The sequence below is a fragment of the Canis lupus genome, chromosome 13, assembly GCF_003254725.2.
Source record: "Canis lupus dingo isolate Sandy chromosome 13, ASM325472v2, whole genome shotgun sequence".
Classification (NCBI taxonomy): domain Eukaryota; kingdom Metazoa; phylum Chordata; class Mammalia; order Carnivora; family Canidae; genus Canis; species Canis lupus.
In genome coordinates, this window is record NC_064255.1 from 45,286,991 (window position 1) to 45,298,163 (window position 11,173).

The following is an 11,173-nucleotide window of genomic DNA, read 5'->3' on the forward strand; positions in this document are numbered from 1 at the left end:
AGCTTTAGGAGGATGTGCCGGAAGGTTCCGTGGAGGCCCAAGAGCCTGAGGAAGCCTCTGTGTCACCTTCCTCTGAGTGGAAGGGCCACTGAGTCATCCCACGCGACCAGAAACGACGATGAGGGTTACCCGTAGGATTTGCTCAGGAAAATTTTCCAGGCCTTCCTCAGCAACCATGCTGGCAGAGAGTGTGCCCTGACTGACCTCAGCCCGTGCCCCCGTCGTCGGGGCCACTTCCTCTTCTCCCGCGGCCGAGTCTCCCTTCTCAAGCACACGGCTATCTAGTTTCCCCCCACAGCCTCCCTTCCCAACACGCACCAACCCTCCCTTTTTTCTCCCCTTTTTTCTCCTGTTTTCATGGTGGATTAGGAAGAAAACAGAAAATGGTCCTGGGTGAGGACAAAAGTAGGAAGAATGTGGCGCCTTCCAACCCCGGGGTCATGACCCCGAACATCTTGTCAGTGTTGTCTTCGGGGATGACTCATAGGGTATGGGGTCACGCAGCTCTTCGTGGAAGGGATTGGCCGGCAGCCTCCGCCCCCACCCCTTCTCGGGAGAGCGCCATGGTACTTGCCGGCTCAAGTCAGCTCCCTGGGCCTCAGTTTCCTTATTTATAAAGTGGGGTTATCGTAATGCGTGACCTAACAGGGTTATTGTATGAAATGAGTCTAAGTATAAGGCACCTTTAAGAGATTTTGGTGCAGATCGAGCTCTCCAGAAATGTTGCCCATAGATTTAGGAATAGTGGTTGAATTATTCTGTGCTGACATTATGTAGGTTGTCTGCAAACCTCAGGTTTCAAATAATGACTTGTTTTCCAAGAGTCGTGCTTACAGTAATAGAATCTTTGCCAAATAAGATGACAAGGAAAGACTCCTGTGGGCAGATTTTTTTTTCTTTTGTTTTAAAAGAAGTGTCAATAGTCTCACTTAATTTAAGTAATTGCCTTGCAAACATTGTTACCTGTAACTGAATGCTGGGTAAGTTCTAAGAGCAGATTATTTAGTTCTATTTTTCCCAATGAGAGGGCAGTCTTGGGTTTTTTACTTGTTTTTAATGAGGTTGTTTTTTTTTTTTTCTTTTAAAAAAAAAGGACTCCCACTCCAAAAACTGATTTTACTGTGTTTTCAGTTTTAGAAACTGAACCAGATTAGGATTCATAAGTTCTTTAGCACTATTTTTACCTTATATTTGTTTCCGTAGGGAGCTGTGTTAAGGAGGACCGCGTTTTCTCTTTATCTTTTGTAATCCCTGTGGTATCAAGGGAGAATTGCAGAACGTGTATCATAGGTCTTCAGTTTAGGCCTTTTGATTTCATGTACCAACTTCGGACTGGTTTTTGCCGTTTATGTTTGTGAATTGTGGTCACATATATTGTTTCTTGAGTTGATCTAGTCTCTTTTGAAAATGTTTGGGATTTTTTTTTGGAATTTTATTTTCTTTATAATCTTAATAATTCAAGGTTCCCCTTTTCACATACAAAGTCTTAAGCTATTAACACTTTATGAAAACTAGAAATCATCTGGAGCCAGTTGGGCACCTCTGATACAGCATATCTGGATACCTGGATGTTGGAAGATTAATTTTCTAATACAATATTTATATATTTAAGTTGCTTTGTTTCTGTTCTTGTTACTTAAGTCATTTGAGCGATTTAAGAAAAAAATGCTTCATTTTGACATTTTATAAGAAGGTTTATACTGGAATAGTCTTACATGAACAAAGGTGCTTTACACACCTATACATACATATATGAGATATAGTAAATGCACGTATATCTATATATGTATATATTAGAAGCTTTAAATCAGACCTTAATAAAAATGTCATCCCTTTCTGTATTAGCTGTTGTTAGACTTTAGATTGAGGAATCCTTTTATTCCAGGTACAACAGGTAACGTCCTCAGATCTTCAGAGTACATTCCTCTGGTTTTACGGTTGTACCATCACCGAGAGGCCTGATTCATCTGTAGCTGCTCTTTTAAAATCTCTGTTTAAGGAAGACAACAAGGCAGTCTAGTTGTGTATTGTGGGGAGTTAGTACATCTTTGGTGTCAGTTCCTATTATTTGAAAAATAAAATTGTTTTTTAAGTTGTTATCCTAGAAAATGAAAGTTCATGAAATACATACCCCCCACATCTTGGGTCAGGAGTAGTCAGGAAGGGAAGTTTCATTTCTTCTTCTTTAACCTTGATGGGCATTCGGGGGACGCCGATCGACTCTTGACCGTCTGTCTCAAGGTCCTTCCTGCGTAGATTCTGACCTTGAGATGCAGAAGTCTGTCCCTTGCTCCTTGGTGCTCCAGGAGCGGAGGATCATAGGGTCGGTGTTGACAGTGTACTGTTTAATTTCTTTCAAGGAGCTTCTGTATGTCTTCACCATACTCCTTGAATTCATTAAGGTGATTTTTTTTTTCTTCTTCACTGCCCATGATGTTGACGGCTACCTCCTAGCATCCTAGAAGATTCATTTCCTTTTTGATTGGGATCCCTTTTGCAGAGACTGCCATTAGGAGCATTGTCCAAGAACTCCCTGGGTGTGTCTCCAGTTTTCCTGTTTAGGAGATGTTTGCCGTGGGATAGCTCAACTGTGCTGTTCGCAGGAATTTTGAGTGTCTCCAGTCATGGTCATTTGCACTTAGTTGTGTCCACCCACCGGCAATGTTGGTTATCAGTGAGATGCCACCATTCAGACCATGAGTGCATCCATAATATCTTTCTCTTATTTGCTAGGCAGAAGATGGTGTTAGTGATTGCGAGCCACCGGCTGGCACCCTTGCAAAGCAGGAGTAAGTGAGTGCTGTTCAGCTTCCGGTCCTGTGAGTCTGATGCCTTTCCTCCATGTTTTGGCCTCACTGCCAAACACATGCATTGAAATCCTTCATGATCATCAGTTTGTCAGATGATTATATTGTTGCAAAGAGTCTGTCCAGGTCCTTTGTATCTTTTCTTTTCTTTTTTTTCTTTTTTTTTTTTTGTCACCTTAGTGTATGTCCATTGTGATGGGGACAGAGGCATTGATGTTGGAAGAAGGCACAAACGTTATCAAGGCAAGACTAGTGATTTCAAGTGTAGTGAACGACTACAAACCCCTCAGAGGGGCAGCTTTGGCTGAGCGCTGGTGGCGTCGGCCCTGTGCTACTGGAGCTATTGTGCAACAAATGAATTTTGGGCCCGGTCCTGTGGTGCCGCGTGTGTTTTCAATACTCGTTATTTTATTATTATTATTTTTTAAATTTTCTTGTGGATTGCTTTATAGTGTGGTGTGCTGTTGCTGTGTGCCACACCTATGTTACCGGGTAAGAGGAGGTTCCCCTCTGCTTGCAGGGTGCATCACAGGAGGATGAGCCCCTGAAATGTACAAACCGGTGAGGTGGTTGGCAAAAGGTGGGCAATCTCGGGAGCACCTTTTCTGCTGTCCTCCTCTCCATGGGAGAGTCCTACAAGCCCTGAGCAAGACCGTAGATGTGGCCAGGAGACAGGCAGAGAAAGCGGTGGAAGGGAGGTCCCACCTGTTTGCACGGAACCGTGGAATCGGGCCCCCGCCATCAGCAGACTCAGTTGTGTGGCCTGTAACAGAGAAGGGGTGACATGGAGCCCTCTGCCCTGGTCTGTCCGTGAACGGTCGTTAACGCTTTATATGACTGGGACCAGAAGGACGGACCTACTGCATAGGTTCCCGAATCTGCATCTACCTTGTTTGCTGTTGTCGAGTGAGGCCCTCACATTTGCTGTATTGTTTAAGTCCTTCACTTTTAAATCCAGTGTCATGACCAGAAATTCGGTGTGTGCTAAAGAGCACTCCAGGGTCGGAGTCCTTGAGGTAACAGTCAATTTTATCGGAAGGTCATTTATGTGTGGCTGCACACGTGGCCGACGGTGGTGGTCACAGCATCATGCCTGAGTTTGGCGAACATTTAGATTCCACCCCGAGTGGGCTAGCCAGGCACTCTCTCTTTTGTAGAAAACTACTGTTGCACATTTCCACTGTAGTTAAAATACCACCAGGAGGCTAGCGTTGGATATGTGAGGCCACCGCTTATGGTCCCAGGTGCTGTCCCCTTACCTTGAAGCGGCCTGCTTGTAGTTCTGGAATGGGAACTTGTACGAAAGGTGAGAAGGAGAAAGTAGGATCTTGAATTGCAAGTAGAAGTGAATAGAACTTAATCTGCCCGTATTCAGGCTTATGTACTATTGCCTTTCTGGTTTCCTTATAAGATGTTGTCTTTCACTTGGCTACTGGGTAGGGGTATTCCGCTAAGAGATTCCACAACTAGTAAATCCAAGGTAAGGAGGATTGCAGTAGGCCAGACCCTGTTCCCCCCAGTGGTGGGTGGAAGAGTTCATCCTCTCAGAGTCTCCAGAGCCCCAGCATTTACTAGGAGTTGAATTTAATTCCAACGTTAGGTTCAAGAAAAACACTTAGTGAAATAAAATGATTGGAAAAACATGATTTTTCTTAAGGAAACCTGATTTCTAGGCATGGAAATTGAAACCTTTAACATTCCATTTAGTTAAGATGTGGGCTTTGGGGTCAATGATCATGATATGGACAATTATCATAAACATCACAGCAAGTGATTGAGTTGGAGATTTTTCTTTATCCCATGAAATAATCATAGCTACTGTTACTACATAACTAATTGGTTTTGCATCAGGGCGATCACTCAGTTGACGTGAATCTCTCCCATGGTAAATTGACACAGCACTCAACCGATTAAGCCCTTCCATTGCATTTGCCCGCCTCCCCTCCCCCACCTCAGGCTTGGTTCAGGGTTTTTATGGTGTATGATAAATGAGCTGTTTACTAATTTTGTGTCGAAGTGAAATAGAAATTTGGATGATTGGAAATTATTATTTGGGGGCACCTGGCTCATCCTTGTTTTTGTTTGTTAAACAGGAAAAGGACCAGCGCAGCCTAGACATAAACACTGCCAAGTGCATGTTGGGACTGTTATTAGGAAAAATCTGGCCCCTTTTTCCAGTTTTTCACCAATTCTTAGAGGTACCAAATTGTTATTTTATGGAATGTATGTTTGCTTGCTTAGAACTACCAAGTATACTTTTATTTAACCATTTCACGTAACTTTCTGTGTGTTGTCCCCTTCTGCCCGTAGGAATGATGGTGACGTAATCGCTGTCCGTTAGCAGTCACCGGTTTTCTCTGGGTGTGTCTGGGGCGGGGGGTGTATGTGCCACATGGCTTCCCAGTGCAGGCGCATCCGAGACAGCCACAGCTCTGTCCTTTCCTCTCTGTCACCCCACTTTAACAGCTTTCCCTCCGTTAGGATTTCCTGCTCTATACAACGATGAACTTCCACTTTCGTTAAAAGAACAGCCATCTGCCTTCTTACTAAAAGAAGCTTGTCATGTGTTGTTATCCACTCTTGTCCCCGAGAACATGGGGACCTAGGTCAACCTAAGTGTGAGGCAAACTGGCAATATCTCCCTCAGTTTCAGTTTTCCTTCATGTTTGCGATAGAAGAAAATCCAGCACTTCACTGTTGTTGCTTGCTCTAACTATTAATGATCCAAAGTTTTGAGCTGCTGGTTTATCAGGAGCTGGTTTTGATGCCAGGTGATACTGTAGGACCTGGAAATGTCTGAGATGGGAGTTTGAGCTGCTTGGCTTGTCTCGTATCTTGGCATCTTTCTTGCCCTCCAGACCCAAACCCCTTACAAAGCACCCTCTGCCCAGAAGGATGAAGGTGCTGGGTCTTTGAGAAAAGCTTGGGCCCTACCCTGACTCCGGCCTCCCTCTTGCCACCCTCTTTCTTACAATTCACTTGACACACTGGTCCAGAAGAACTTCCAGCTGACCGGATTCTTTGAGGACTGTCACTAAAAATTGCTTTTAGCGTCACTAACCAGGACTCCTCAAGACAAGTCTGGAAACTAGTTTTACTGTACGAGGTGTTTACACGCCAATCCACGTCTACAGATGATCTGTTCTGATTTCTCTGGTTATCCCATGAAACATCAGCTTTCTTTGGAAAATGAGTAGAAATAGGTCCTTGTTCTCAGGGGATAGCAGAAATCTGAGCCCCAGCGAGAGGAGGAATTTTTTTTTTAGCTGAAAGACCTTGCTGTGAGCAAGTCCGACTTTGCACAATTGCAGGAGCATCTTCGGCTGTCTCTGACTGGTGTTTGCTTTGAGTTGCTTAGAGTCAAACTTGTAGTCCGGGCTTTGTTCTCTCTTTTACGTTAGTTTGCTTTTTTTCTTTTCAAAGGACACCGCAGTCCTTTGGTTTGAGCTTCTCTTGCGTCTGTGTCCCCAAACCAGGGGCTCAGCTCTCTTAGTTTTTTTACCTACTCGTGCTATTCCCCGGTGTTGCTGAGTTTTCATGGATAGGATATAAAAACTGTTGAATCTGGGTTTTATTTTTCAGTCTTTATACAGGAATTGTGTACTTTAAAAAAAGTAATGCCTCTGGCATATTTCTTGTCTAAGAGGAATAGGAAAACTACTTCATGGGTCTTCTAATTTATTACTTTGAAGATGAGATTCAGGTTCTGAGTGATTAGAACAGTAACTTTTTTCCAACGGCCAGAGCACCTAGTGCTGAGACCGCCGGGAGCCCTTGGTGAGTTCCCGAAGGGTGCCTCGCTGCTGGGTGTGCTTGACGCTGACAGCTTGACAGGGAGCGTGCTGATCAGGGCAGGGGTTATTAGTGGGAGCTACTCTTTATTTAGCACCTGCTTTCTGCCAAACACTGAATGAAGTACTTTACATAAATTATCTCTTTTAATTCTTACAAGATCTCTATGAAGTAGGCTAATTATCTCTCTCTCTGTGTCTCCTTTTAATAAAAGGGCTTTGGCAGTCTAGAAATTTCACTTCTAGGGATAAAAATCATGTTTCTTTGATGTGCTTGTCATTTTGTGTTGAGCCCTCATGGTATTTTTCTAATGGAAATTGTCATCTTAAGTTCTACTCTTGCTCTCTCTCATCCTTCTCCCAGATTGGTGCTTAGCATACCTCAAATGGAAAGAGTTAACCTTCATGAACTTTATTAAGTTGATTCATACAGCAGTTGAAACCGTGCCATTTGTTAATTGTGTCAGTAATTCATATTACTTTTCCCTCCCATCAGCAATCAAAATATAAAGTTATTAACAAAGACCAGTGGTGCAATGTGCTAGAGTTTAGCAGGACAATTAACCTTGACCTCAGCAACTACGACGAAGATGGAGCGTGTAAGTACCGGCGCTGGGCGCTCTCGCACACGCACCCCCACCCCCACCCCACCCCCATCGCTATACATTCGCACACCCTCCTCACTGGGAAGAGCCTTATAGCCGTGTTTTTTTTTCTCTCTCTCTCTCTTTAGGGCCAGTTTTGTTGGACGAGTTTGTGGAGTGGTATAAAGACAAACAGATGTCCTAGGACTTTATGCATAGCAGCGAGAGAGTCACTGTTACCACAGATATGTCAACCATTAGCCATAAATTGCTGTTTGTATCAAAGCGCATGCTGCTTTTCTTGCACTGTCTCCCTTTTGCAGGGACGTTTTGGTGTTTGCTATTGAATGGGCCAGCTCTGCTTGCTGTGTAGCATTGTTCTCTTGGAAGGCTGCTTTGCAGTTTGTATTTACACTACAGATTGGTGAATTTGCCAACGTCCTCACTGTGATGATGTGTATATTGCTGTTTAAATTTTGTATATGTGTATAAAAAGAAAAAGCTTCACCTAGAGATTATTTCTGCAAAACTGTATTGTAAAAATAATTTTTGTGGCATATTTCTAGTCCCTTTTTTCAGATGAACCGATTATACTTTATTTGGTCTCAAATGTAGCATTTCAGAACACAAGAGAGAACAGCTGTTACCATAAGCAAATGTTGCCAGAATTAACCTCATTGTTAAAGAGGCCAACTTTTGGAAGGAGGTGGGAATCAGAACTTTTCCAGAGGCATATGCCAAATATAATTTGATTTCCTTAAATATGAGCGTTTTTTAAATGATGAAAGTTACAATTATTTGAGCATATAGACTTGTCCCACATGCCACAAATGATTTTCACCACGCAAGGTGTAGGTTTCTATTCTCTGATGTTAAAGCCGTAGTAGTTTGAATATAGGTACAAATGAACAAATTAAAATTGCACCTTTTTTTAAATGAGTTTGAAACTCTCGTAAACTTCCTTTACGGTCTTCTTTTTCCTTTTGCATTCTCCTAGTCAGTGTTGGGTCTGCCGATGCTTCCCGTGCCATTCAAGTAACATTGATTTTGCCTCCTCCGCGGAAACCTAATGGTTTGCTGGCAGTTTGTAACCGCAGAGCACTTTCAGTTGTGGTTTGGATTTTTAGTTAAGCTTTCATGGTGTCTAATTTTCTAATTTTTCGGAAAAAAGAACTATACTGTAAGTGAGAGGTGTTTTCTTTTGTTTTCTTTCTTTCATGCTAGGCTTTTCCTGGCAGGATGTCCATTGCAGGCAGTGGACACGAAACCACCAGCATTGAGCTAACTTTATTACACAGTAGGACCTTTCCTGGAGGGGCCACTCGTCATTCATTACCCGAGTAATTTGTACAGAAAGGTGATAGCCATTATTTATGTGGATGAGGAAACAAGAGTAAACAGGACGGTATTTTTAGGTTTGTATTTTGTGTCTTTTTTTTTTTTTTCCTTGCCTTACCCTTCTTGAGGAAATGTCTAGATAACATGTTTTCCCCTCAACTATCTGGTGCTATTGAATGACTAATTTAGTCCCTAAAGTTTTGTGAAAACATAAAAGTCTAATGATTTAAACCAAGTAAAAAGCTAATGGTGCATTTGAACAAGTGAATGCTGTAGGTGTGAGCAAGACCCATGATGGAATAATGATTGGAAGAGGTTCGGCTTACTGCAAAATCTGGCCAAAAAAATCTTTCGGATTAAATGTGAACCTTTAAATGGCATTAAATGAGTAAAGCACACAGACAATGCTACTCCTGACCACTATTTCACAGTTTCTTTGCAAACAGTGTTCAGATTTTCATATTATTTTTTTCCCCTAACTGAACCACCAAAGACAGAAAATTTTGTATGTATATACGGTGTGTGTGCATATACAAGATCATGATAATGGTAGAAGGAAATCACTTCCTTTTTCTACCAAATAGAAAGGTGTGGTTTGCTGTGAAATAAACCAGAAGTGTGGAAAACTCTGTAGTGATTAAGCAGACTTAATCATTCCTTGCTTAGGAACTGTAGACTCGCCTCTACCTTACAACTTCATACCAGTTTGCACAAATTAATATCTGAAGAGAATAGAAGATGTTGATGGCAAAGCACAGCTCTTGGGACCGATGTGTTGCAAGGGGTTCCATTCCCACAGGTGCCTGGTATTCCAGTGGCGATGGGCCAGAGGCAGGTTTGAATTTGTGAAAGACGTGATTCATTTTCAGAAGTATCTGGTAAAGTTAAAAAAGAAGAAAAAAATCACACTTTAAAGGCAACAGTTCTTAGATTCGGTCAACTATGGTTTTTGCTTAAAGAAATCATAGATGAAATTATTTTAAAAGTTAGGGTTAGGAACTGGAGAATGTTTTTAAAACACTAAGCACAGTTAATCCTAACATAAAAGGATTGTTACGGGGAGCTGTTACATTTCATCCACAGCGAACATTTTGATAATAGGGGGAAAAACTATGCGTGAATTAGAATATGAAAGTAAGTATTCCAAGGTGTCGATAATCTTGCATATTTAGAAGACTCCAAATAATTTTTAAGCTGCCTTGAAAAATAAACCTCTGTGACTGTGGAGAGCTTGCCCTTGGTTCTTGATTTTATGCAGCTATTTTTAGGGAGAGGAAAAGGGGCCAAACGCATAGTAATAAGATACTTTTCTCTTAAAAATGTCCCTAAGTTACATAAAATTGAGCAGTCAGTCATCAGACACTTACTGGCTAATGTTAAAGAAATTAGGGTGCCTTCTTCTGGTTTTTGTTTCTTACCTGTCTACACCCCTTCTCTCCTGCCACTGTGTCTTGAACTACCCATTGCAATACTCTGTCGTCATGGAATACAGCCTTTCGGTGTTTACTGGTAGGTCAGAAAGTCCATGATTTGATTTGCCGTAAACACCCACGGTAACGTAGCGCGCAGCTTTCCCGAAGCATGAACTCTGAATTAAGTTCGTACAGATCTGACTTGACAAACCTGTAGCTTCTCATTTCACGACACACGTCTGCTGCCTCTCCGGCTCCATTTTAACAGTGCTTTTGAAGTTTATCCAGAAAGCTTTCCAAGTTAGTTTGTGCCCTTGGTTTTTATTCTTAAAACTGCTAAAATACCTCTGTAAGCCTTATCTTTTATTCTTTCATATGTTGTATAATAAATGTATAGAATCCATTGACCAACTAAATGTTGGGTGTCTGTAAATGAGACCAAAACGTGGGTTGCTTTTTATCATAAAAAAACCTTTCCCCTGGGGGTTACTGTTAAACGGACAGCAGCCAACCTGTAACTGTGAACGCTTCGTGTCGTCGGTATCTGCATTACGTCCATAAACCTGTGACTCCAGCTTAACTAAAACACTGTTATGCCACCTAACTTGAGTACAGCAAACTGGTTTTAGGTTTTAATGGAATTGATGTAAAATGATATCCCATAAATAAAAAGTATTTGTGTTTGGTTTCAGAACTGATTGGTGACTTCTTTGTTCTCAGGATTGTGCTTCAAAAAACCAGTTAAGATAGTTTTAAAGTATTTTATCTTTTATTTATTGGCTCCCTCCCCACCCCCACCCCCACACCCCGCTCTTTATATTGAAGAATTTCAAAGCTACAGAAAAAAAATGCAAGAGTAGTATATTGAGCACCCATCCGTGTACCTCTCACCTAGACTTTCTGCCTGTTACCATTTTGCCACCTTCTCCATGCCACTCTGAGTGTGCGTGTGTGTGTGTGTGTGCATGTGTGTGTGTGCATGTGTGTGCAGGTACACTTCTCCCTGCAGATAGATACATTTTTCCCCCGAACTGAGAGTAAATCACATTATGATGCTTCTTACTTAGTGTGTCGAAACAAGGACATCTTTGTAACAACACTACAATGATCACACTCCAGAAATTTAACATTGATAACAGTTGTATTACCTGATACACAGTCTAGATTAAAACCTCTCCGTTTGTACCAGTATTGGCCTTGACGGCGATTTTATTCGTAATCTGGGGGAAAGCATTGCACTG

At 42.0% G+C, this 11,173-nt stretch overlaps 1 protein-coding gene across 16 annotated transcripts in view; it reads left to right on the top strand.

Annotated features, from left to right (window-relative positions):
- Positions 1 to 10,626, top strand: part of DCUN1D4 (defective in cullin neddylation 1 domain containing 4) — an 81,799-nt gene extending 71,173 nt beyond the window's left edge. For 12 of the 16 annotated variants that reach the window (XM_025435510.3, XM_049092946.1, XM_025435511.3 and 9 more), the window contains 3 exons: positions 4,901 to 5,005; positions 7,095 to 7,197; positions 7,332 to 10,626. In XM_025435510.3, coding sequence (XP_025291295.1) covers positions 4,901 to 5,005; positions 7,095 to 7,197; positions 7,332 to 7,387 — 264 coding nt within the window. In that variant the 3' untranslated portion in view covers positions 7,388 to 10,626. Of the gene's footprint in view, positions 1 to 2,733; positions 2,790 to 4,900; positions 5,006 to 7,094; positions 7,198 to 7,331 lie in introns of those variants that run through there. The other 4 variants (XM_035705358.2, XM_049092949.1, XM_025435509.3 and 1 more) reach the window with 2 other exon arrangements.
- Positions 10,627 to 11,173: the final 547 nt, after the last annotated feature.